The 27,298-nt window shown below is 41.4% G+C and overlaps 2 protein-coding genes across 3 annotated transcripts; one reads left to right on the top strand and one right to left on the bottom strand.

Moving 5' to 3' along the window:
* Window positions 1–65: 65 nt before the first annotated feature.
* Window positions 66–20,237, bottom strand: mpzl2b (myelin protein zero-like 2b). 2 transcript variants are annotated; one of them, XM_080866191.1, is made up of 5 exons: window positions 20,104–20,237; window positions 4,085–4,254; window positions 3,675–3,888; window positions 2,885–3,047; window positions 66–1,907 (listed from the first exon to the last, which is right to left on the bottom strand). In XM_080866191.1, the coding sequence occupies exons 1-5, from the start codon at window positions 20,105–20,107 to the stop codon at window positions 1,760–1,762; spliced, it is 699 nt and encodes a 232-aa protein (XP_080722317.1). In that variant the 5' UTR covers window positions 20,108–20,237; the 3' UTR covers window positions 66–1,759. The 2 variants fall into 2 exon arrangements, with proteins under 2 accessions (XP_080722317.1, XP_080722316.1); XM_080866190.1 differs by lacking the exon at window positions 20,104–20,237 and adding an exon at window positions 8,120–8,311.
* pafah1b2 (platelet-activating factor acetylhydrolase 1b, catalytic subunit 2) lies at window positions 20,086–26,195 on the top strand. The gene is made up of 7 exons (XM_080866192.1): window positions 20,086–20,224; window positions 20,399–20,522; window positions 20,939–21,020; window positions 22,190–22,279; window positions 22,479–22,595; window positions 22,915–23,037; window positions 23,707–26,195. Exons 3-7 carry the CDS (start codon window positions 20,940–20,942, stop codon window positions 23,983–23,985), a joined length of 690 nt encoding a protein of 229 aa, XP_080722318.1. The 5' UTR covers window positions 20,086–20,224; window positions 20,399–20,522; window position 20,939; the 3' UTR covers window positions 23,986–26,195.
* The last annotated feature ends 1,103 nt before the right edge of the window (window positions 26,196–27,298 follow it).

Raw genomic sequence — 27,298 nt, 5'->3', positions numbered from 1 at the left:
AGCCTCTCTGTACACACCCTGATCACTTCTATTCAAAAAGAATTCACAAGCCTTTATGATTAAAACAAAAAACTTTATTCCAAAGTCACTGAACAGAAATTTTTATTTTTCACTTTTTATACAAAAAGCAGAACACAAACTTGCTAGTTGTCCGTGAAGTAAACAGTAGTCATTGCTCATAAACCTGTTGGTGAACTTTTGGAAAGAAAGAGACACATTTTTGTGGCAGCAGCACAGATAAGCACTATCTACACTGGCAACAGGGTAGTGTTAGCAATGAAACATCTTACTAGGGCCTACGCTTTACACATCTACAGTTCAATTATTTAACAGTAAACATTCATGGACACCCCAGAAGGGCAATACATGTCCAGTTTTTGAGTAGAAATCCCCAATGAGATTACACAACAACAAAGCAACATAGCGATCATAAACAGTACAGTGAACAAGTCTGGCATTTATTTGTCCCAGTTATTAAAAAATGAAATGACAACTCAACACATTTCAGACATCGGTGCCTATATACTGGAGTATGTATGTGGAGTACTGAAATAGTCGTGTAAGTTCTTTATTTGTGCAGAAAAAGCTGGAATCAGTCAGCTTTGGTTGGTGCGTCACATTGGGAAGTGGAAATAATTTGTAATAGTTAAAAAGGAGTGAGCTTAGCCAACCGTTGTAACCTGCACATGACTTCTGTTTAATGCTAGGAGCTTAACACACTTGATTTTCTCAGCTGAAATGTCATTGGTCGAGATTTGCTGTCTGCAAATGCAAGCTTTTTGGCAAGGAAGAAAAAAAAGGTAGCTTTGCAAAGATAACATGTGTGTTCAGCCAAATATATTTTAATCCTGTCAACTACACTATAGCAGCAAGTAAAATGTCAATAAAGCAGCAAGTAAAATGTCAATAAAGCAGCAAGTAAAATGTCAATAAAGCAGAATGCAGTAATAACCTGATATTTAACTGAAAAAGTACTAAGAAGAGATATAAAATGTTGACAGATATTTTATTGTATATGCTCATCTTAAACTGGAGAGCAGCAAACTAGAAGTCTCAGAAGAGAATCCAAGAGAAGCTCAGTTTATCCATAGACAGTATAAAACATGGAAGTAGCTTTGAGGCAAAAAAAAAAAAAAAAGAAAGAAAGAAGAAGAAGCTGTATGAAAGAGTCTTAAAACAAACCAGCATTACATCATCTAAGGATCTGGTTTCATATCAGCCTCATCATATCAGTTTTTTAAAACCAAGATGGCAACGTCATCTGAAAGCTTCAAAACTTCAAAGACTTCAGAGACCAGGGAGCAGTGTCACAGAAGCTACATCCATTTCTATACTGTCAACAAGTCTTCCTTAAAAAAACATGATGAAATTAAGAAAAACTGTGAAATAAATCCAGAATTTTATGAAACATGCTGCTGACATAAAATTTTAAAACAAAACAAATACATTGTAATATGTCAACATTTTTTCTTGGGATTTTTTTTCCAAATAAATAAAAGTTTTAACTTATTTGCAAGTCACTGCTTTTCTCTTTTTACTCACATTTTAATATAAGGTTAATATCTAAAAGTAGCCTCTATGGTGGAAGTGTTCCAGAGGTGCACGGGGAGAGTTTCTTTACAGGGAAAAATTAGATTTCAATCAGAAGTTTTTGCTTTTCATGGGCGGTCGCAAAACTTTCTGAATGCATCACATCCACATGATCAGCCCAATAAATTTGTGTGAATGAACAAATTGAATTCAAGAAAAATACATCTATCTAATCATCATCGTCATCGTCGTCATCGTCATCATCATCATCATCATCATCATCATCATCTCCACTGCTGGGCTCAGACTCTTCATCGTCTGAACTGACCTCTTTTTTCTTCTGCAAGGCTGTCAGATGCTCTGCCTCCTCGGGTTTGCTGAAGCACCCCCACCAAACAGTCACACACAAACACAGATGCAATGAGAAGGACTATTTGTGGGATACTGGCTTCAATCAAAAGGGAAGCAAATATACAAAACAACACTGGTTTACCTCAGCAAAAAAAAAATATTATATATAGAGAAGGAGACACCCAGACTCCTCGACTTGAAACCAACCCAGCCCAGAGCCCAGAAAATCAATGAACTGATTCTTACCTTCGACAGTTCAAGACTTCTGCACTAAAACCCATTCACTGTTCCCTGGATCTTGGATTTATAAAATGACAAGTGCTGTGAAGCAACAGTTGTTCTTGCAGCTGCTGCTCACCGAGAAAGCAGAAGATTTTGCCCAGACAGCTTTCACCTGCCAAAGCTGTAATGTAACCCATTAGTAGAAGGCAGCAGAGCGCATTTAACTCAGTTCACCGCAGCAGTATCAGCTTTTCTTTATGTTGAAGACCACGTACAATTACCTCAAAAAGGTGCTCTAGTTAAAATTGACATCTATAAAATTTACAATAAAATAACCTGTGATTGAAAGATGCTAACTAAATGGTAAAATGCTAAAGATTATACAGAAAAACAGCCTCACTCATTCAGTTAGAACTGCTGCTGTGAACAAGTATTAATAACCACCATTATAAAAACCAACCATGATTATAATCCATAACCTACATTTAAAAAATTCTGTTACAAAGTATTCAGTAGTCACAATCAGGACCAACTTTGTAGAAAAGTCTCAATAGTATATACACACATACAAAAGTGTACAGACTGGAAAGGGTGTTTGAGCTCTAATACTGAAATAACTGAATAAAAAAAAAATACATTAATATTCAAGACATTCACAATAGAGGAAAAAACATAGACGAAGATGCCCTTATCCTTATTAGTCATCTCCTCCAGGAAAATCAACCCAACAGCCAACCAGAGTCCACACCAGTCCCAAAAGACAGAGTTCTCTGGCCCTCACCACACAGTTGGGTCTTTGAAATCGTGCTCGTGCAGCTCAAAGTCATCTTCCCTTCTCTTTTTCTTGTAGAACTTCACTGCCATAATGATAGTGAGAATGAGCAGGATTACACCACAAGCACCTCCAACTATGATCGCCAGGAAACTTATCTCAGAGAGGGACACTAGGAGCAAGAAAGAAGACAAAGTAAAGATGAATGAGCGACCCAGTGGTTAATCACACTGTCCTGCTTCATTCAATCATATGACACATACTAAAACGTTCTCTATTTTTTTTAAATGTCTCTTTTCCCTCACTGTACTGCTTCTGATAACGATGCGATGAATGAGTCAAACTTTTCATCTCAAAAGTAACAGAGTCGTCATATATGCAACGCATCAGTCTTTAAAAGACTTATTCTAATACATACACATACAAATGTCTCTGGTGCCTTACAAACTACTGACCATCATTTGAAGTTACTGCAATGAAATTTTGGCTAAATAGCCCAGCCTGCTGTATTTTTCTCTGTCTTTGAATTCAGCCCTCTGTGGATTAATCATTTTAATTTCCCTCAAACAATGTGGCATCTTTTCGCTCCTAGCACATCATCCAGTCCAGATCAGAGAAGATATTGAGCATGATCTTTTTTGATCATTGTGAGCTGATGTTTTCAAAGTCTTCCTTTATTTGTTTTTAGCAGTTTAGCAGATTGTTTAGCAGATAACAAACTGTGTAGCAAACCAAATCATGAATCATATCATTCAATCCACGAGGTGTCATTTTTGATATTGAGGTCCAATAGTCTAACCTTTGTTGATCACTCTGAGGTTGATCTCTCCAATATTGCCTTGAAAGTCTGGAGGGTTTCTCACTTGGCAGCTGTAGGTGCCATTAAAAGTTGGATTCACGTCCTGGAGAGTGATGGAAGCATCTTTTCTCATGATATCTCCCGACCACACTACATGCCCTTTGAACTGCGGAGACGTTGGAGGGTGAGGCGTTTCATTCTCGTAGTAAAACAGCTGCCACATACATTACAGAAAAAGACAAAAAAAAGGAAGTGCAGAAATAGAAAATATTAACACACACTGGAAACTTTAAACATATAAAACTAGAAGCTAATACAAGACTGAAATTGAGAGGAAGAAATTAGGTATTATTTGAAAGTCTTATGGACTGAATTTTATTACATTTAAAAAAAATCTATTTTATACTCACAGACTCGCCGGGTTTTGAATTCAGGGGTTGGAAGTACCAGGATACTGTGACAGAACCTGGAGTCACTGGATGAGTACTACTGAAGGTGCAGCTTAGTTTCACATCCGTCCCGTTGACTGCTTCCATTTCCTTCTCCGTTCTAATTTCTATCCCAGTAACATGCCGCACACCTGAAATAAACACGACCAAACGAGAACAATCAAGATTGAAGTTAGTTCAAACTGCCCATTTCATTAAACACAGTAATGTCCTTGACACACCATGTCATGTGCCTCAGAACTTTACTGCCTTTCAATATAAAATGTGAGTTTGTTACTTTCTTATGGCAACGACATGACAATCTATTCCACAGCCTGACTGTGGTTTTACATGTCTGCCAGTACAACAACGAACACAGCAAATTGTAATTTAACAACATCTGTACTTGCACACCTACTATGAGGTTAGTGTTAATCTACCTCAAGATCTGCTAATTGGAGCCCTTTTAGGGAACTTTTAGAACAATCTGATGATAATGAATTACAATAGTCCAGCCTGGAAGCAATAAACAGATTAGGATGTTTCAAATTTTAGTGATATGTTGCAGATGAAAGATGGCAGTTTCAGAGACTTCCAGCACCAGTAAGACACAGGATTTCTTTCCATGCTAAATTAATGGGATGTGAAGCTCTTTAGTATAATGGTTAACAGATCCCTGGTAAATAAGGAAGCAGCTCAACACAGACAGAAGAATAAAAGTTAAGAAACCACATTAACCTTAATAAAAGAAGAGTAGTTACGTTTTTAGAAATAACTATTTTTTGTGCTATACAAATAAACTTGCCTTTAAATCTGAATTACTGAAAAACTTATCAACGCTTTCCAAGGCTCTGTGGGAGCACACAGCTGATACTCTTCAAATAATAATAATAATAGATTGGATTTATATAGCGCTTTTCAAGGCACCCAAAGCGCTTTACAATGCCACTATTCATTCACTCTCGCATTCACACACTGGTGGAGGCAAGCTACAGTTGTAGCCACAGCTGCCCTGGGGCAGACTGACAGAAGCGAGGCTGCCATATCGCTCCATCGGCCCCTCTGGCCAACACCAGTAGGCGGTAGGGTAAAGTGTCTTGCCCAAGGACACAACGACCAGGACAGAGAGCCCGGGGATCGAACCGGCAACCTTCCGGTTACAGATACGCTTCTCAACCCCCTGAGCCACGGTCAAACAAACAAGGCCAGTTTCAGTTCTCCTCTCAATTATCTCCTCCATGGCCGAGAGTGTGGGAACACCCCGTCAATGTATCTGCTGTGTTTACAGACCAAGGTTAATATTGTTAGTTACAGCTAAACTGAAAACTTAAACCAGAAGTGAAAAAATATTTAATTCACTAAAATCAAATTTAACTTTTGGGGGGGAAAAAACTACAACTGAAACTATTTTGTAAACTTGGAGAACTAACTTCACTCTGCGCAACTAACTGAAACTAAGATGACTTAAAGAGAAAAAAGTCAAAACTAAACAAAATGAAAACTAATTGGGAAAAACCAAAAGTACTGTGATCACACATCAAACAACCCTGCAGTCAGAGGTTATGTGCAAGTTTCCTGTTTAGAAGTAAGAATCACACTGCAAACATGGATTTTTTGTTAATTAAAGATGTTTCCTAAAATGTTGAATAGATTCCTGCTCAGATATCAGATATAGAAATGACTTTGTATGACCAAATGCTGTCCAGCTCACGTATCACATGTTAGTTAAAGAAGAATGCAAAATCCATGTTGCATATGGCTTAGATTTACATTCGAAAACAACACACAAGTTAAGCTGCAAATAGCAGCTGGTTCAAGTGGATTTTGGCGTCAGTTGCTCAGAATGACATGCAAAAAGGAAGATGAGTGACTGGCATTCTTAAAAACAGTCAGAAGACACCTCAAGACAACATGCAGAGAAACACAGTGAAAGAAAAGGAAGCCACAATAAAGGAAAAATAAAGGTTTGGGATCCATCATGAGCAGCACAAACATGCTGTACTTAATGTGAATGTATATGTTCGAACTTCTTCCAAAATAAATTAAAAGTCGTTTTTATAGTTTTTTGCATAAAGTTGTATTGCAGACAGCTGCAGCTATGCATACATATTTATTTTTTAAATATATTATGTCATTTTATATAGAAAGTTGGGGCTCTGACTTCCTCTTTTATATATAAGCTGTTCTTATACAAGAAGCTTTTTCACAGTGTTTGGCTTTTGATTGTAAACATTACAGCTGTTGCTGAAGCCTTTAAATTCTCAAATGTCTACAGTCAAACCGACACATTGCATGTATGGCATGTTGATTTTTTTTTAATATCCACAAAAAAGTGGATATTAAAAAAATAAATATTAATGAAATTACTTGCATGGATTAAGGCATGAATTGTGGATAGTAACGGTATGTGTGGCATATATAGTCACTGGGCACTTCATTAGGTACAGCTTACTAATACTAAGGTGTTCCTTGCTGGACCCCTTTTTGCCTTCACAGCTGTGTTTATTCTTTGTGGCATAGATTCTACAAGGAGCTGGAAGCATTTCTCAGTGATTTTGGTCCATACTGACACGACAGCATTGCACAGTTGCAGCAGATTTGTCAGCTGCATATGCGTGATGATCTCCTCTTCCAGCACATCCCAAAGATGGATTCAGATTTAGTGACTGTGGAGACTATTAGGTACAGTGAACTCATTGTAGTTCGACCCTCCTGGCACTACAAGCTGTTCATTTTCGTGCCCCACCGTCCCTCCCTTCCTTCCTTTTTCAATTCATTCACTTCTCATTGGTACATGGGGATTTGCCTGGCCTGAGAGCTGCTGCCAGTCAACTCTCAGGCTTTCCCCAAACCACAGCCTCAATTTATGCTCAAGCCATCTGTCATTATCTACTAGAAATGCTGTGAAACCTAAAGTGAGGATGTGGTCCTAGCTAGTGAATTGTTATTTTCAGGAAAACAGTTTGAGATCAGTTTAAGAAGCAGCCATCATGAGATGAGTGATGCGGTCATATAAAGGGATGAACATGGTCAACAACAATACTGTGGTGTTTAAACGACGCTCCGTTAGTACTAAGGGGCCCAAAGTGCGCAAAGAAATTCTTTCCCTCACACCATTAAACCACCACAAGGCTGAATCACTGCAGAACAGATCCATGCTTTCATGTTGTTTACGTCGGATACCATCTGAATGGTCACAGAAGAAATCCAGGCTCATCATACCAGACAATCTTTTTCCACTTCTGTAATTTGTTATGCCATTTTTGTGAGTCTGTGCAACTTGTAGCCTCAGTTTACTGATCTTGGCTGACAGGAGTGTCACACAGTGTGCATTCTGCTGCTGCTGCCCACCTGCTTTGAGGTTTGATGTGTTGTGCATTCAGATGCTCTTCTGCACAGCTTGGTTGTAACAAGTGGTTATTTTAAGTTACTGTTGCCTTCATATAAACTCAAGGTAGTGGCCCATTATTCTCCTCTGACGGATACTGGATGTGCTTTCTTTTTCAGACCATTGCAGTTTCTGAGATACTCCGACCAGCCTGTCTGGTCTAAGTATTTCAAAAATGCCACTTTCACGGTTACTTGGATCCCCTTCCTTCCCGTTTTTTAGTTTGAACTTCGGCAGGTCACCTTGCTTAATTGCTTTGATCTGCTGCCATGTGATTGACAAGATATTTGCGTTAGCAAGCTGCTGAACATGTGTACCTAATAAAGTGATTGTCAGTTAAAAGTATGATCTAATACAAAGAAATAATCCATGGCTTCAAATCCAAACACGGTCTTATCAACGCCTGCTACGGCATACTAGCAGAAACTGGTCGCAGTACACGTAAGTGTACTTTATACTCTGTACTACACCGTGAACGCCCAAAGAATAACACGGGCTTTACAGCTCAGAGACCAAATAAGATTCCGAACTTGATGTTTCGTTTGTGTTTCGTTTTATTAAACACGGTTGCCATGTTTGTGAAACACGTTAATAATGCGATGTACCTCCCGGAAGTTCCTAAAACTCACCTGTCAGGAAGAATCCTCCCAGGAGGAGCAGAGGTAATATCCGATACATACTCCGCCTGATTAATTCTTCTGTATAAATCCCTTCATGAAAGTTTATTAGAGTCCGGATCGCGACTATCGCTGCCAAAAGGACAAAGCCGTTTTTTTGGACAGTGAAAACCTCAGTGCACCTGTAGGCGGAGTTTTGCCTATTGCATAACACATGCCCATGTAATCTCACAACCGCTGAGTCGAAACGTGACACATTTCAACCCTACCTTCTTCTTACTCCTACTTTCTAAGAGCACATTCAGTTATTTACACAGCTAAATGCGTCAGACACCTAAAACTTACCAACTCGCTATAGAAAACAGTAAATAAGACAACAAAAAACGCCCTGAAGGCAAACTGCTTCCTCCAGTCAGTCAAAAACTATCTGAAAATGAATCCGAGCACCCAGAGTTGCAAAGGAAGAGTTACCAGCATTACAGCACTTTGCGTGGAGGGGCTCTTGTCCTACAATATCCCAGCTATTATAGGACAAGAGGCAGGGTCCAATCTGAACTAACTGAAATCCAAAGAAAATGGTTACAAGTTTGGAAGTGGTGCAATCAGAAGTTACCTCTCTGTGCAATTAAGGTTAGATAGACACATTTACATTTTTACACCATAATACCAAGATTTGCTGTCAAAATGAATACTGAGAGATATTATATTACACAGGCTATCATCATACTTTCCCAACTTCTCTAGACAACATAAACAGTAGCTACATCCAGCTTTTACATACAGTCTATGTCATACGCTTGTCTTAAAAATGTAGTTATGCTGATGCAGGCTTAGATGAGTATATACCTTTATAATTTAATACAATGTACAGCAGAATCAGAAGCTCTCCAATTAGGTCTGACCAGGCAACTAATGTCATTACAACTGAGTCTGTCTTCCTCCGTAGTGGACCTGTGGTCTACACACCAAATCTAAGTAAGATATTCACTATAGCTTTACAAATTGTGGTCTGGGATACCAGTAAATCTATAAAGAGGATGCCAGTGTTTGTAAAAATCTCATTTTGAGGCTTTATCTATTTACTGATAAATTTGATATCCTTCAGGATTTGTCTTCACAAACAAACAAATACTTACAAAGCTAATCCGATGATAGGCACTGTTAATTTGAGTTTAATTGATGTTTAGTTATTCTCGATTTAAAAAATGACAAAACAATAAATTAAAAAGTTCTGACATTGAGGGAAATTCATAATGGTTTATTTACTTTCAGAGGTCTTCCAGGTATGTTTTAGGAGGTAAACGTATTGTATAAAAAATAGCAGCTGACAATATGAGTGATAAATGAAATGGAAAACATGAATCCTGGAGATCTGGTATGGCTCAGTTGTACTGTGCGGGGTATTTTAGCTGGTATGGGTGGCTTGGTTTGATCTACTGAAAACTTAACCGCGGTAAAGTGAGCCGTCATTTGTGAGCCGCGGTCAAGCCAGCCGCCTCCTATCCGCCGCATAAATTTCCTTGCGCTTTTACACCAGTCTTTACGGTAGCGCCTTTTCGCTTTATGTGCCGATTGAAAGACTATACCCGCGCGCGCACAAATTACAATGTAGCAGCCCGATACAGTCAATACAATTATGGAAATGTCAGAAATTCATTAAAAATCATCCTGAGTAGTTGAGGTCCAACTTTCAACACATCCCCCCTCTGGGACACCTACTGTACCTGTGTGCCAGGTTTCACCCAGATTTACTGTAGAATTCCTCAGAAATTAAAGGGTACTTGTATTCAATGCAATACAGCCAATACACTACAATTGTGTCAATTTTCAAAAATTCATTAAAAATCATCCTGAGTAGTTGATGTCCAACTTTCAACACATCCCTCCTCTAGGACACCTACTGTACCTGTGTGCCAAGTTTCATCCAGATTTACTGTAGAATTCCTCAGAAATTAATGGAGACATTTATTCAATCTAATACAGTCAGTACAATAGAATTATGTCATTTTTCAAAAATTCATTAAAAATCATCCTGAGTAGTTGAGGTCCAACTTTCAACACATCCCCCCTCTGGGACACCTACTGTACCTGTGTGCCAGGTTTCATCCAGATTTACTGTAGAATTCCTCAGAAATTAATGGAGACATTTATTCAGTCTAATACAGTCAGTACAATAGAATTATGTCATTTTTCAAAAATTCATTAAAAATCATCCTGAGTAGTTGATGTCCAACTTTCAACAGATTCCTTCTCTGGGACACCTACTGTACCTGTGTGCCAGGTTTCAGCCAGATTTACTGTAGAATTCCTCAGAAATTAAAGGGTACTTGTATTCAATGCAATACAGCCAATACACTATAATTATGTCAATTTTCAAAAATTCATTAAAAATCATCCTGAGTAGTTGATGTCCAACTTTCAACACATCCCCCCTCTGGGACACCTACTGTACCTGTGTGCCAAGTTTCAGCCAGATTCACTGTAAAATTACTCAGAAATTAATGGACATTTATATGCAATTCAATACAGCCAATGCACTACAATTATGGAAATTTCAGAAATTCATTAAAAATCATCCTGAGTAGTTGAGGTCCAACTTTCAACACATCCCTCCTCCGGGAAACCTGCTGTACGTCTGGGCCAAGTTTCAGCCAGATTTACTGTAATATTCTTCAGAAATTGCAGGGAACTTATGTTCAGTGCAAGAAAGGCTGAAAGACGACCACCACTGAACAAGACACACAAGCTGAAACGTCAAGACTGGGCCAAGAAATATCTCAAGACTGGTTTTTCTAAGGTTTTATGGACTGATGAAATGAGAGTGAGTCTTGATGGGCCAGATGGATGGGCCCGTGGCTGGATTGGTAAAGGGCAGATAGCTCCAGTCTGACTCAGACGCCAGCAAGGTGGAGGTGGAGTACTGGTTTGGGCTGGTATCATTAAAGATGAGCTTGTGGGGCCTTTTCGGGTTGAGGATGGAGTCAAGCTCAACTCCCAGTCCTACTGCCAGTTTCTGGAAGACACCTTCTTCAAGCAGTGGTACAGGAAGAAGTCTGCATCCTTCAAGAAAAACATGATTTTCATGCAGGACAATGCTCCATCACACGCGTCCAAGTACTCCACAGCGTGGCTGGCAAGAAAGGGTATAAAAGAAGAAAAACTAATGACATGGCCACCTTGTTCACCTGATCTGAACCCCATTGAGAACCTGTGGTCCATCATCAAATGTGAGATTTACAAGGAGGGAAAACAGTACACCTCTCTGAACAGTGTCTGGGAGGCTGTGGTTGCTGCTGCACGCAATGTTGATGGTGAACAGATCAAAACACTGACAGAATCCATGGATGGCAGGCTTTTGAGTGTCCTTGCAAAGAAAGGTAGGGCTATATTGGTCACTGATTTGTTGTTGTTTTTTTTTTTGAATGTCGGCGAGGATTCCGCACGGCACTCCCCTCCATTCACCTCGCGAATCTCCGCTCTCTTCCAAACAAAGTCGACGAATTACTGCTCTTAAACCAGACTAACAAGGACTTTGCACGCTCTGCTGCCCTCTGCTTCACTGAAACCTGGCTCAGTGAGCGAGTCCCAGACGCTGTCTTAAATCTGCCGGGCTTCCAACTTCACCGGGCGGACCGCGAAACAGAGCTCTCAGGGAAAACAAAGGGTGGTGGAGTCTGCTTCTACATTAATGAAGGTTGGTGTACTGATGTCACAGTGTTACAGAAACACTGCAGCCCACACTTGGAAAGTTTTCTCATCAACTGTAAACCTTTTTATTCACCGCGGGAGTTTTCTTCCTTCATGCTGGTCGGAGTTTACATCCCTCCACAGGCCAACGCGAACAACGCACTGTGCGAGCTGGCTGACCAGATTACTACCCTGGAGAGGAAATTCCCGGATTCCTTTACAATTATTCTTGGGGATTTTAACAGAGCAAACCTAAACTACGAACTCCCTAAATACAGACAGCATATAGACTGCCCCACCAGGGACAACATCATACTGGATCACTGCTACACCACTCTAAAAGATGCCTATCGCTCTGTGCCCCGGGCAGCTTTGGGACATTCTGATCACTGCATGGTCCATCTTATTCCAGTTTATAGGCAAAAACTCAAACGTGCCAAGCCTGTAGTCAAAACTGTGAAGAAGTGGACTAACACAGCAAAGCAGGAACTGCAGGACTGTTTCGACTGCACTGATTGGACTGTTTTTGAAGCTGCATCTGAGAACCTAGATGAGCTCACGGACACTGTGACATCATACATCAGTTTCTGTGAAGACGTGTGTGTGCCAACAAAGACCTTTTGCACATACAACAACAATAAACCATGGTTCACTCCTAAACTCCAACATCTTCGCAAGGCCAAGGAGGACGCCTACAGAAGTGGTGACAGGGTCCTGTACAAGCAAGCCAGGAACACACTGACCAAGGAGATCAAAGCAGCTAAAAGGATCTACTCCTAGAAGCTGGAAGAACGGCTCTCAGCCAACGACCCTGCATCAGTGTGGAGGGGCCTGCAGGAAATCACCAGCTACAGACGCCCCCCACCCACTATTGAAGCAAACAAAGACCTGGCCAACGAGTTAAACACTTTCTATTGCAGGTTTGAGACGGACAGACTCCCACGCCCCACCCTCCCCTCCCCAGGGACATTGCTTCAGACATTGACCCCCAACACACCTTCCACCTCTCCCCCCTTCACCCTGCCCCTCCCCAATCCAGACTCAACGACCACCACCACCCTCTCCATCCCAGACTCAACGACCTCCACCACACCTCTCACCCCCCTTTCCTCCTCCCTGAAACTAAGAATACACACTCAGGATGTGAGCCGACTATTCCAGAAACAGAAGCCCAGGAAAGCCCCCGGACCAGATGGCGTCTCACCCTCCTGCCTCAAAACCTGTGCTGAACAGCTGGCTCCCATCTTTACTCGCATCTTCAACAGATCCCTGGAGCTGTGTGAAGTTCCCTCCTGCTTCAAACGCTCCACCATCATCCCTGTTCCCAAGAAACCCACCATCACAGGACTGGATGACTACAGACCTGTCGCCTTGACGTCTGTGGTCATGAAATCCTTCGAACGACTGGTGTTAGCCCATCTGAAAGACATTACAGGCCACCAGCTGGACCCTCTGCAGTTTGCCTACCGGGCAAACAGGTCAGTGGATGATGCAGTGAACATGGGGCTGCATTACATCCTGCAACACCTTGACCGCCCGGGAACTTATGCCAGGGTCCTGTTTGTGGACTTTAGTTCGGCTTTTAACACCATTGTGCCTGAACTTCTTTCCTCCAAACTCTCCCAGCTCAGCGTGTCACCAGCTATCTGTCAGTAGATCACCAGCTTCCTGACAGACAGAAAGCAACAAGTGAGGCTGGGGGAGATCACCTCTGAAACCCGGTCCCTCAGTATTGGTGCCCCTCAAGGATGTGTCCTCTCACCACTACTGTTCTCCCTCTACACTAACGATTGCACCTCCAATAACTCTGCTGTCAAACTCCTAAAGTTTGCAGATGACACCACTGTCATTGGCCTCATTCAAGATGGTGATGAGTCTGCATACCGGCAGGAAGTTGAGCGGCTGGTACTCTGGTGCAGTCAGCACAATCTGGAGCTGAACACTCTTAAGACTGTAGAGATGACAGTGGACTTCAGGAGACATCCCTCAACTCTGCTCCCCCTCACCATATCAGACAGCCCTGTGTCGACTGTGAAGATCTTCAAGTTCCTGGGTACCACCATCTCCCAGGACCTGAAGTGGGAGACCAACATCAACTCCATCCTCAAAAAGACCCAGCAGAGGATGTACTTCCTGAGACAACTGGGGAAGTACAGTCTCCCACAGGAGCTGCTGATCCAGTTCTACACTGCGGTCATTGAGTCTGTCCTGTGCTCCTCCATCACAGTCTGGTATGGAGCAGCCACTAAACAGGACAGGAGCAGACTGCAGCGGACTGTACGGGCAGCAGAAAGGATCATCAGTGCCCCCCTGCCCTCCATCCAGGATCTGTACCTCTCAAGAACCAGGAAACGGGCAGGGAAAATCATCGCAGACCCCTCACACCCTGCACACAGACTTTTTGATCTGCTGCCCTCTGGCAGACGGTACAGAAGCCTGCAGACCAGGACCACCCGACACAGGAACAGTTTCTTTCCCCTCGCCATCTCCCTCCTAAACAGTTGACCTGTCACACTGCTCCCACTGCCAGACTGCAACTGCACCTTATGTACATTTTGTAGTATTCATTCCACCTCATTCATTTCTGTATTTTATGTATATAAGTTTAGATTCGTTATTTATAGTTGGTTTACATAGCTTTGTGTATGTATGTGTAATGTGTATATATAGACACTTGTGTGTGTGTGTGTGTGTGTGTGTGTGTGTGTGTGTGTGTGTGTGTGTGTGTGTGTGTGTGTGTGTGTGTGTGTGTGTGTGTGTGTGTGTGAGAGAGAGATTTACATTGCTGTGCTTGAGAGCCACCATCTACCAGAACCAAATTCCCTGTATGTGTCTGCACATATACTTGGCCAATAAACACGATTCTGATTCTGATTCTGATTCTGAGATGTATATTTGTGAATGTGGAGATGTTATATTGGTTTCACTGGTAAAAATAAATAATTGAAATGGGTATATATTTGTTTTTTGTTAAGTTGCCTAATAATTATGCACAGTAATAGTCACCTGCACACACAGATATCCCCCTAAAATAACTAAAACTAAAAACAAACTAAAAACTACTTCCAAAAACATTCAGCTTTGATATTAATGAGTTTTTTGGGTTCATTGAGAACATGGTTGTTGTTCAATAATAAAATTATTCCTCAAAAATACAACTTGCCTAATAATTCTGCACTCCCTGTAGGTCTGTTGACAGAGCTCTGTACAGGTCTGCTCGAGCTGACCTGAAAAGGGGTCCCACCTGTCCAGCAACAACACATGGCATGGAATAATAGACATCATAAACCACAGAGGCAGAACTGTGAAAACAGAAAACCTGAGTGTGCAGCTAGCAGAGGACATAAACAGCTTCTTTGCCCGCTTTGAAACACCACAACAGCAGCATTCATCTGCCTCAGCCCTGCTCCCATCCTCATCCTCACCTGGTTCCTGCACCGCTCCATTCACTGTAACGGAGCACGATGTCAGATGAGTGTTCCTAGCAGTGAACCCCAGGAAGGCGTCCAGACGGAATACGTGGTAAAGTGCTAAGACCATGTGCCCACCAGCTCACCCTCATCTCCACAAGAATCTTCAACCTCTCACTGGATGAAGCAGCCATCCCATCCTGTCTAAAATCAGCCACAATCATCCCAGTACCAAAGAAGTCTCCCATCACCAGCCTGAACTATTATTGCCCTGTGGCCCTCACACCGGTAATCATGAAATGCTTTGAGAGACTAGTCCTTCAGCACACCAAGGATTACCTCCCCCCAGAATTCGACACCCACCAGTTTGCATACTGTGCAAACAGATTCACAGAAGATGCCATCACCCTCCACTCGGTGCTGAGTCACCTAGAACAGCGGCAGAGCTACGCCAGAATGCTCTTTGTGGACTACAGCTCACCCTTCCACCACTCGCCCATTGAGAGCCTACTAACTTACTGCATCACAGTATGGTACAGCAGCTGCACTAAGGCGGATAGAGCCACCCTCCCAGCATGTTTGCAATGAGTAGGAGATGCTCTGTATCTCACTGTACAACTGTATAGTGACAAAGGTATTGGGTTCTTTTCTAAAAATTGCTATAAACAGAGGAACCCAAACTGATGAAAAGTGGCGAATATTTTTTTTCAAATGACTATTTTTAGTGGATTTTTGATATAGAAGCAGAATGACAGAATGTTAAAAGAAGTTACTTTTAGTCATTCTAAGCTGGGCATTGCGTTCTCTGGCTGTTCAAAGCCATGGAACTTTAGACTTTCCAAGCAAATAATGATGGCCATACTGATGTTCTTTTCAGTACATTTTACTTTATGTTCATTTTCATTTTTATGATGTTTCTATTTTTACATAATTCCTCCCACATAGCAAAATTGGTATGGCCTGGATCTGTCCCACACAATGTGCTTACACATGGCCTGCGTACCGCAAAGAATGACGGCCCTATGGTGGCCCAGATCTGGTTTACCAGAGGTGGCCCACACATGAGCCAGCACAAGGCCAGTTGCAGACACACTGCTGGCCCTGTGCTGGCCCAGAACAGTTTCAGCTCTGGCCCCAGATGTCAGCCTAATGTGTACCTTAGCCATGTAAGCCATGTAATAACAACATGTGCTGGAACATAATAGTGCAAAAGTAACATGACGAAACTCTGTTCAGACAGTGAATGGACTGATTCTTATACAGCACTTTTTTACTCACCCATATTACTCAAAGTGCTCTATACAGCATGTCACATTCACCCAATCAGGCCAAATGTGGCATGCCATCACATAAACAGTGCCATCTTACCATGCCAGAAGTCAGCCAGCAGTGCCGGCTTGACACCAGATCCAGGCAAGACCCGTCTGCTATGTGGGATGACTTGTTCTTTTGGCATTTTAGTTGTGGATTATGTTTGGACTGTGTCTCTTGCCCTTTCAGTATTGTTTCCTTGTGCTTCTAAGTGTCCCTTTGTTTCTTTTTAGGTTATGTAGTATGGGTTAGAGATATTTTGTATGTTGTTTTTGTTTAATAAATCCGCCTTTTGGATTATTCCCTGATGTGCCTGAGTTCTGTTATTTAGTGTCACTTTGAAAGGACACACATCCAGCATTGACATATAATTGTTCTTTCAATTTTTGATAAAGATTACAGTGAATTGAGATGTAACTTGGCCCAGAGGTACAGTAGGACGCCCAGAGTAAGAAAGTGTTGAAAGTTGGACCTCAACTATTATGGATGATTTTTAATGAATTTTTGAAATTTCCATAATTGTAGTGTATTGGCTGTATTGAATTGCATATAAATGTCCTTTAATTTCTGAGGAATTTTACAGTGAATCTGGATGAAACCTGGCACACAGGTACAGTAGGTGTCCCTGAGGAGGAATGTGTTGAAAGTTGGACATCAACTACTCAGGATGATTTTTAATGAATTTTTGAAAATTGACATAATTCTATTGTATTGACTGTATTGAATTGAATATAAGTTTCCTTTAATTTCTGAGGAATTCTACAGTAAATCTGGATGAAACTTGGCACACAGGTACAGTAGGTGTCCCAGAGGGGGGATGTGTTGAAAGTTGGACATCAACTACTCAGGATGATTTTTAAGGAATTTTTGAAAATTGACACAATTGTAGTGCATTGGCTGTATTAGATTGAATAAATGTTTCCATTAATTTCTGAGGAATTCTACAGTAAATCTGGATGAAACCTGGCACACAGGTACAGTAGGTGTCCCAGAGAAGGAATCTGTTGAAAGTTGGACATCAACTACTCAGGATGATTTTTAATGAATTTTTGAAAATTGACATAATTAAATTGTATTGGCTGACTGCATTGGATACAAGTACCCTTTAATTTCTGAGGAATTCTACAGTAAATCTGGCTGAAACTTGGCACACAGGTACAGTAGGTGTCCCAGAGGGGGGATGTGTTGAAAGTTGGACATCAACTACTCAGGATGATTTTTAATGAATTTTTGAAAATTGACACAATTGTAGTGCATTGGCTGTATTAGATTGAATAAATGTCTCCATTAATTTCTGAGGAATTCTACAGTAAATCTGGCTGAAACTTGGCACACAGGTACAGTAGGTGTCCCAGAGGGGGGATGTGTTGAAAGTTGGACATCAACTACTCAGGATGATTTTTAATGAATTTCTGAAAATTGACATAATTCTATTGTATTGACTGTATTGCATTGAATACAAGTACCCTTTAATTTCTGAGGAATTCTACAGTAAATCTGGATGAAAATTGGCACACAGGTACAGTAGGTGTCCCAGAGGAGGGATGTGTTGAAAGTTGGACCTCAACTATTCAGGATGACTTTTAATGAATTTTTGAAATAAACATAATTGTAGTGCATTGACTGTATTGCACTGAATATGAGTTTACTGTGATTTCTGAGTAATATTACAGTAAATCTGGGTAAAAACTGGCCCAGAGGTAAAGTAGGTGTCCGAGAAGAGGATTGTGTTGAAAGCTTGGCATCAACTTTTAAGAATGATTTTTAATGAATTTTTGAATATGCAACCAGACTGTCACGATGGCTGTATTGAGCTGTTCCATTGTAATTTGTGTGCGCGCGTGCGTGTGACTGTTCACGCGCGTGCGTGTGTGCGCGAGTCTAGGCTTTCAATCAGGATATAAAGCGAAAAGGCGCTACCGTAAAGACTGGTGTAAAAGCGCAAGGAAATTTATGCGGCGGATAGGAGGCGGCTGGCTTGACCGCGGCTCACAAATGACGGCTCACTTTACCGCAGTAAAACACAAGCAGAGATGTGTAGGGGCTCCATCTGGTGGTTCATTTTGGTATGAGTTATTTTTCCCTAAGAGTAGCGACACTTCTTTCAAACCTTTCATTGAGCTTTCAGGGCACGTCTACACACGCAGAAAAGCAGTGGACTGTTTCAGTTGGTTAACAAACACCGCTGGGGACTTGGCTGGGCAATGTAAGGATTAAGAGGGAAAAGGCATTATAGAAACATAATACAAACAGGAGAAAATAAAGGAAGAACTAAAAGAATTTAAAGAGGTTTTAGTGATGGTGAATCATGCCATATGTGAAATCAAAGTAAAGACAATTTGTGTTTAAATAAATGTCCCAGGATATTTTTTTAGCATGTCTTATCTGCCAGTTTGTAAAATGTAAAAGTGAGCCAAACAAAAGCAACCTCGAAGTTTCCCAGGAACAAAGAAAGGCTATTATAAAGCTGATTTCTGTTACTGAAAAAGCCACAGGTTCTTCAAGAGTCATGAAGAATGCTTACACTGAAAAAAAGAAAATCTGCATTAACAATGGCTGAGGCTCAGTTTGTTTAGTCGGAAACTGGAAGTGTTGGAGTCAGTGAGGGACAGGAAGTCACTGAACAAACTGATCATCATTCACAGCCATTGCTCCCGCTCCATTAGCCACACACTAAAGAGACTGCAGAGCCCATTCTTCCTCAGACTCATTCAGCCTCGCTGAACACTTCAGGAAATCACTCCTAAACAACTGTACAGCTCTCCTTTTTAGTGACAGGTGAACACACCTGTCAGAACATAGGATTACAGAGATATTTCTGTATCAAACCTTCTTGCAGCTGTTTCTTAGATTCATTAATGACATTTATTAAAATGTTTTGTACTCATTTGTGGTAGAATTCTCTTTTGCACAGTCTTAATCTTGTCTTTTTTTTTTAATTCTTCATTTTGTTTTTCTGGAAAATGTGAAAGGTAGATAAAGATTAACTGTTTTTTTATTATAGTTCTTGTTTTTTCATTAGCTAATATAGAAATTTCTGGGGGTTTTTGTTTGTTTGTTTATTTACTACAGAAGGATTTCTCTATCATCTAGAAAAACTGCAACATACTATTGAAATTGCACTTCTTTTTGATATATTAAGATACTTTAGGTACTCAGAGTGTTGGTAAAGTTACTTACTCTGACAGAAAGGGGGGATTTCACTGTTTGTTCCACTTAAGATCAAAGCGGGGTGTATGTGGTGGTGGCCACTGGTGGGCTAGTGGTGGTTTGACATTACTGATGTAAAGCATATTTCCGCCAAATGTAGACCTACGGCCAGAGAGCAGGAATGTTTTATTTCCTGTGTTTTCCACAGTACTAGAATGCAGCATTTGCTCTAACGACCGTGATGCAATGCGGTCAGCTGACGCCCGGCTGGCATCAACGAGAGATCACCGTCGCACTCCGAAAACTAAACTGCACGACATACTCAGACATAGGAGCATGTCTTCATGTCTGGTCTTACACTAACTATCATCATCAAAAAATTTGATATAATTTCATTGTCAGAAAAATGCGAAGTTGTTCAAACACGCGACCACCTACCCATGATTCCTCGCGGGATCAGCTGTTGCGGTGGTGTGTTTTTGCCCTGCGGTTTCTCCTGAGGAAAAACCTCCCCTCGGTGCTGTGTTTTGGTGTCAGCGACCTCCGCAGCTTACAGAAGGTAGCTGTGCCCGGGTTTAGGTCAGGTGCACGATAGCACTGATAAGACTTTGAACTCGGAAGAATCCACTCTTCCTTCGATCGGTGTTTCGGCTGGTGGTGTCGAGCGGGCACTCTTGCCACTGGAACGATCTCTGTGCTTTCCCTCTGACACACCTTTTGTTGTCTCATCTAGCTCGAGGCTGCTAACACTTGCTAGCGAGCATCATACGCGTCGACTCCCTGACAGCGGTGCAGCGAGGCCGGGGAATAAAAAGTTAAGGGTCACCCAGGAGAGCCGACAAGTGACACCCTGCCAGGTAGTTTGTCTTGTAAATAAATAAGTAATTTAATTTTTTAAAAATATTTTTATTTGTTTATTTTTTTAAATTAACGACGAGCACGACAGACGTGTATCAGAGATGCAGCCACAACAGTCTCCAGTCATTAGCAAGCAGCTAACAAGCTAACGTCTGATAAACAGTAGCCTAGCGGAGTTAATGCGATCTGCTCTGTGATCTCTAAACACCCGCACTGAGAGCGAGAGTGGCCTGCAATCCGCATTAGGCCAGTCTGTCTGCTCCCGAAACGCTAAGCCGCTGCATCACCCCGCTGCTCTCTGCTAGGTGGTGCAGATGCTTTCCTCTGTGCCCGGCATCAGCATGACGTCCTTCCCCCTCCTGTAGGTCGCACCATGTTTATTGCATGTGTAAATAAGCGCTAGGATTTCTTTCAGGATGAGTGGGGATGACGTGAACCCAGCAGCAGTCCCTCAGCCAGTAGAAGATGTTCAAGGAGATGGACGGTGGCTGTCACAGGTATCAGAATACTTTATTAATCCCGAAGGAAATTAGGGAATCTCTATTGTTAGAGTGTTGTAAACATTTACTCTGTATTATCATTAATACCTCATATCCTTCTGATGTATGAAGGCGGTCTGAATGATGTGCATTATTTATCAAAGATAGTTCCCTTATGTGTTTCCATGGTAATTGTTAGTATTAAGTCAGTGTTTAAATAAATAAAGTAAATAAATAAATAAATAAAACCAGTTGTATAATTCAGCTCAGATGGGATGGCACTTTGGATCTGCACCTATGTGTGGCTTTGATAAGTAGGAGTCTTCTAAATTTTGCACACTGTCCCCATCAGGAGTTTCTGTGTGACGCTTGGAGCGCTTACGATGTGAGACTTTTATTGCTGAGAACTCTTGCAAATTAAACTAAAGCTTAGTATAATATACATTTCTCATGTTAATCGATGCGCCACTATAAGACATCGCTTCGATTTGGTGACCTTAGTCTGAGATTATGTTTTTATTTCTAATTCTTAAACACAGATGTTTATGACTGTGCTGCAATCCCGTGAAGCCAGTTAGTGTTGTTCAAGGTTCTTTATTTGTCACATGCATAGTTATACAAGGATAACACACAGTGAAATGTAGCCATTGTCAGTTGATGTTTTGATCTTCTTAATAATATTAGTGTCTGAATAAGAATGGATGACAATGTTGATAACATTTATTATAGTAGTTATAAGCTCATGATCTGACTCAAAGAAAAGGCCACTAAATAAATATCAACCATGTGCTCAAAATTTTTTAGTCACTAAGAAGACTTTGTTTGTTCCAGTGCATCACTTTGTTTGGCTTGTTTAGTGGATCTTTCTAGAAAGTCTGCACAAAGTTAATCCTCCCAAAGCTAATAGGGCAGTCATTGAGACAGTCTGTTTTACTCGGAGCTCTCTGTCAGATAGGGCACCAGACGCATCTCGCCTATAACAAGCTTGAGGTTTTTTATCTGACTCTGATGGCTCACGACTGTCATCATACCGCTCAGATTTAGAGAGTCAAAACGCAGAGTTTTACATCAGGGGGCAAGTTCTCAGAATCAAGCAGAGAGGGGTTTATTTTTAATAAATTAAAGATGTTCTTGTATTTGTCGGGTCTGTCATGCACTATATCACCAGCTCTCTTGGGTTTTTACAGCATTCAAGGTTTGTACAGGAGTGCAAGGATGCTGAGCCAGACGTGCTCTTTGTGGGGGATTCCATGGTACAACTAATGCATCAGTATGAGGTCAGAGTAAAGTCTTAGAAAACATTTTTAAATTAAACAGGACACATCTGGATGTGATTCATGTGTCTTGAATTGCACAATAAAGACAGCAAATAAAAGCCATACGTTTATCTTTGCTCACTGTTGATTTTTCTTGATGACGCACTAGTTATCATAATCGACCTGACTCAAATGCATATTCATGGTTTTCTGTCCAAAGGTGTGGAGGGAGTTGTTCTCCCCTCTTCACGCGCTCAACTTTGGCATTGGAGGGGACACCACCTGTAACGTACTGTGGAGGCTGCAGAATGGAGAGCTGGAGAACATTCGCCCCAAGGTGAGACGAGCCCGCTAACAGAAAGGCCACAGTTTCACATTTCACACACTCTGACCTCCGAGTTTTGTGACTTTCATGTAGATCTTGAGCTCTTTCTTCATAAGTGCAAGTTTCAGCATTGACCTCGGCAGAAGTCAATGCTCTTTAACTTCTTTGTTAAACTTGATATTCATCCATTTGGCTTAATTGCTCTAAAAAAAACCCAAAATGTCGCTTAATTGTGTTGTATCTCATATGTTATGTCATTCGCTTTGATATAAATTCTGCAGGGTTGGACGTGTTTAGCGGAAGTGAATAAATTGTCTGTCCTCTTGTCCAGGTGGTGGTGTTGTGGGTAGGAACCAACAATTATGAGCACACAGCAGAGCAGGTTGCAGGAGGAATTCTTGCCATTGCAGAACTGCTCACTACTCGCCTCCCCAAGGCAAAGATAGTTGTCCTGGTAAGTTTAGTCATATGTTGCATCTTGTCTTGCTTGTTTGTCTTAAACTCATATTTTGAGCTAGAACTTTCAATTATATTGACATTTGTTCCTGAGCATTAACATAAAGGCTCTTTAACGTGGTGATATGCACACAACTTGAATACAATTTCAGGTGCCTTAAATAACATGACTGAGGAGTTGATGCCACAATATAACCAACAGACAGAGGAAAGTTAGTTTCCTTTAATTGTGGGCACACAGTTTGATATTAGTTATTAGAAACTCGTCTGCATACAGATTGGTTGAACATGTGTAGCTAATAAAGTACACGTCTTTTACTTATGTACAAGTCATCACTGTGAGCTCAGAGCTCAGTTTTTTCTCATGTTGGATCGGTATAGTCAGTAGGATCATGGTTATAACTCTGGCTGAGCACAGAACTCCTACCATCTGCTATTCAAATCTTGTTTCAGAGGCATCCATCAGGAGATATTTGGCTTAAAAAGAGTGGAGGAAGCTAAAACAGCTTCTTCAGAGGTGCCTAAGGAGTGTTTTGAACAGTGAATCATTCAGAGCTTGTCTAGTAGAGTCCAAGAATAAAAATATGGCACTTGAAATTAGCACGATATGTCTCCTTTAATATAATAATTTCAGTAAATAAGTCAGCTCTGTTTCTGTGGTCCTCAGGGTTTGTTGCCTCGAGGGGAACGGCCCAACCCACTCAGGGAGAAGAACGCTGCTGTTAACGCTCACCTGCGCTCCTGGCTGCCACGGCTGAGCCAGGCTCAGCTCTTGGATGTGAGCAGGGAGTTCGTCCACTCTGATGGAACCATCAGCACTCAGGACATGTTTGACTTCCTTCACCTTACTTCAGCAGGTTACGACTCTGTGGCCAAGCCCCTCAGTGACCTGCTGCTGCAGATTCTTGAGGAGACGCCAGAGGAGAGACGAGCATCGCTGGTTTGAGGGCTACGGCCACGAAGCACACTTCTCCAGAGGCATGTCTCATCTCCTGCTGCTGCAGTGGCTGAGACATGCCCCTGGTACCTGAAGGAGGAAGGGCTCACGCTCAGGGGGATGAAGAAACCTGATGTGAGTGGGCCCACGTGGGGTGTGGGATCACATTCTTGAACAGAGGGTTGGGTGTGGGAGAGGCGGCGACGCGGGAGAGAGACCTCATTACCGACGTAGACACTGTGATTGCAGTAGTAATGTGAAACGGATTCACCAAGTTCGTGCAACTCTTAATTTTAGACTAGATTTAATGAGATCACGAGGGACTGCAGTGGCACGTGCACACAAATTAATCTCGGCACGTGGATAAAACGAGTGTTTTGTCCCTCACCTGTACTGCAGGAACACAAAGCACCATCTAATTTATTTCTTCATGTTTTAATATCCATAAAACAATTCCTTGCCAAGTATCTCTGTCAAACACATGTCCCTGCTCATTGTGCGCTTAGATGGCAGAACCTTAGTCAACACTGGACAATGTTATGAGTGTGGCCAGTACACCAAAGAGCAGTGGTTTCCAACACAGAGGGGGTCCAAATCCTTCCTTTGAAGGTACAAATAAACTTTCATTAGTCAGTTTTAAGAATAAAGAGATATTTCTGCTACACTTAAATCTCTTCAGTGTCATTCAATCTCCCAAAAATCATAAAGAATCAATCAAGTTACCCCTCAACAGTCCACGAGATGAAAAGCAACTGCTGCAGAGAAGATAGCGCTGAGATGCACGCTGTTTACCAGTGAGCAGTATCTAAAAGAACTAACTCTATTTTGCTTAATGTGTAACACTGCAATGCATAGAGCATATTAAATCACTCTAATAGTTTTTTCAGTTCACTAATTATGTCTTTGTGTACGTAAACAACTGCTCTGCGAAGCGAGAGCACTTAGTTTATTTAATGTTCACTTTTGAACTTGATGTGTAACTATTGTTTGAAACTGTTAATCACTATGAAATGTATCACTGCATAATTCACTGCTACACACACACACACACACACACACACACACACACACACACACACACACATGCGCGCGCAGATTAAAATTATTCTGGTTCCTGTGTTGCGCAAATGTTCAGTTCGAGCCACATCTTGCTGTTCGCTTCATGCTTGTTTGAAACTGAGCCTCAGCTTAAATGTAAAAAGGCTTCTGTGTTATATTACTCAGTCAGTGAATGTCACACATTGCTGCTTATTTATTAGTGAGATTTATGCTGCTCAATCCACTTCTCTGGTAATCTTTAGGTCTTCCAAAATACCTCCAGCCTCTCTGCTAAAGTACGAAGCTTCTGTCCGAGCTAGCAGTAGTGTTTACATTGTGGAATAGCGTCATTAATTAGATTATTTGAATGTTTTTAAAATAGGTTATATGCATAAAATGTGCTGCTTTTTTGCAACAGTATGCTTGATTTTGTTTGTCTTATAAAGCAAAGTAAGAAGATTGGAGAAAATCAGTGGCTGTCCTGCTTTTGTTTTTTCTTTTTTTTTCCTTTTTAAAGTATTTCTGATCATGAATAATTCCTGAGTTAGGCTGATTGATGTGCTACATACTGCATTATCCAAATGTTCATTCTCAGACCAGCTCTCTCTCCCTCTCCCTGCTTAACACCTAGATGTACAGTAATCTCTCCTCCTCACTTCTTGCCTCTTTACTTGTGGCCCGTCGTGTTTGTGGTTGAACCTCGCCCGACCCCGCCATCCTGACGTACATGGTGTAGTTATTGAAGTGGGGGGAGTCTAGCCACATGGTTAAGCTGAACGTACTATAATCATGCTAACTACTATAAAGCATCACAGGCCATGTAAAGAAAACCTTTTGTCTGTGAGCTTGCTGCAGCCGCCTGTTCTACACTGTTTGCGACAGAGTCTGCTGTCGAGCATCGAGATGTCAAATGTTACTGCTGTCTTAAGCTCTGCACATTTGTGTGACGTGTTGAATATAAATGGTGTACGTGTGCGTGCCTTAAGCGTTCATGAGGGCGGGTGTGTACAGCGTGTCCGGTACCGGATTGTGTGAGTGTCATGAAATGACAATGTTGGGGAAGAATGACGTTTGTAAGCTGGACTCTGTGTTTGCTGTGACACAGTATTTGCACTGTTCTGGCTTATTGTTATGTTATTGAGGTAAAGCATTCCAATAAATAATAAAATAATGAAAACAAGGACCTAATCGTGTTTTGTTTTTTTGTCTTTGACATCAGCAAATAATGATTTATTTTGTAAAATAAGAGGAGGAAACCTGAATTTGAGGTGCTGGATCCGCTTTTGTATTTTTCAGTGCTGTGTGTAAGTGTTACACGGCAACAAAGGGAGCCATTTAATCAGAGTACCAAATTGAGAAAGACACTAATAAGGCTCACTGCTTGTTCCTTGGCTCCATAGAGTTTCTCAATGCTTAATTAGTTTGCTTTCACTAAGTTTATCCCCCTAATGTAACACTTCAACGGCACTTGGTTGCAGTGTGGACTCATTAAACAGATTAGGTGCACTGCTCAACTGTGACTGCGCGCACGTTACATTTTTCTCCCGCCTTGATTATTGTAACTCACTTTTCACATGCCCATAGTCACAGCTGTTCCTGCATCCGTTCACTGGCTTCCAGTTTTATGTTAACATAAAACGCTGTACATGGACAGAGCTTCTGGGACCTTCTTGGAAGTTATATTTGTCACAATTTTTGCTGCCCTCTCGGCCTGATCTCTCTTGAAAAACACATTTTTAATGTCACTGAGACCTTATATCCCAATAAATAAATAAAGAATATATGAAAGTCACTTTGCCAACAACAGCTTTTACCTTGTGAATGTTTTTTCTGGCTCAAAATGACTTCATGTTATTCATGAGCGATATGAGAGATGACAGATTACAGGCCAACAAGTCCTTTATAACAGTTTCAATTCCTGCAGTAATTTTCTGGCAAATGCCGGGAATCACTTTTTGGCAGACGATCAGTTTTTGGCACAACGCCGGCCTCTCCCATCCTCTAACCAGGGTCTCCTAGCTGTCCCCAGCTCTGATTTTATTGCTTAGCCTTTCCTTAATCTTTTCCCCTTTATTTTGGGCCATTGTGTCGCTATTTGTGTGTATGTTGGATTGAATGTCTGATCGTAAAGTTGATAATGTGTCTGTCTGGTGGAATGTGGATGTTTATCTTGAATGTGTGGCTTTTATTCAAACTGTGAAGCATTTTGTAACTCTCTGTTTTGAAAAGTACAAATAAAGTTGTTTCTTTCTGTCAGAGGCACGAGGTCTTCCTGTTGACAGGT

The sequence above is a fragment of the Rhamphochromis sp. 'chilingali' genome (genome assembly GCF_963969265.1).
Source record: "Rhamphochromis sp. 'chilingali' genome assembly, chromosome: 19".
Lineage (NCBI taxonomy): Eukaryota > Metazoa > Chordata > Actinopteri > Cichliformes > Cichlidae > Rhamphochromis > Rhamphochromis sp. 'chilingali'.
This window is presented reverse-complemented; position numbering and strand designations above follow the sequence as displayed.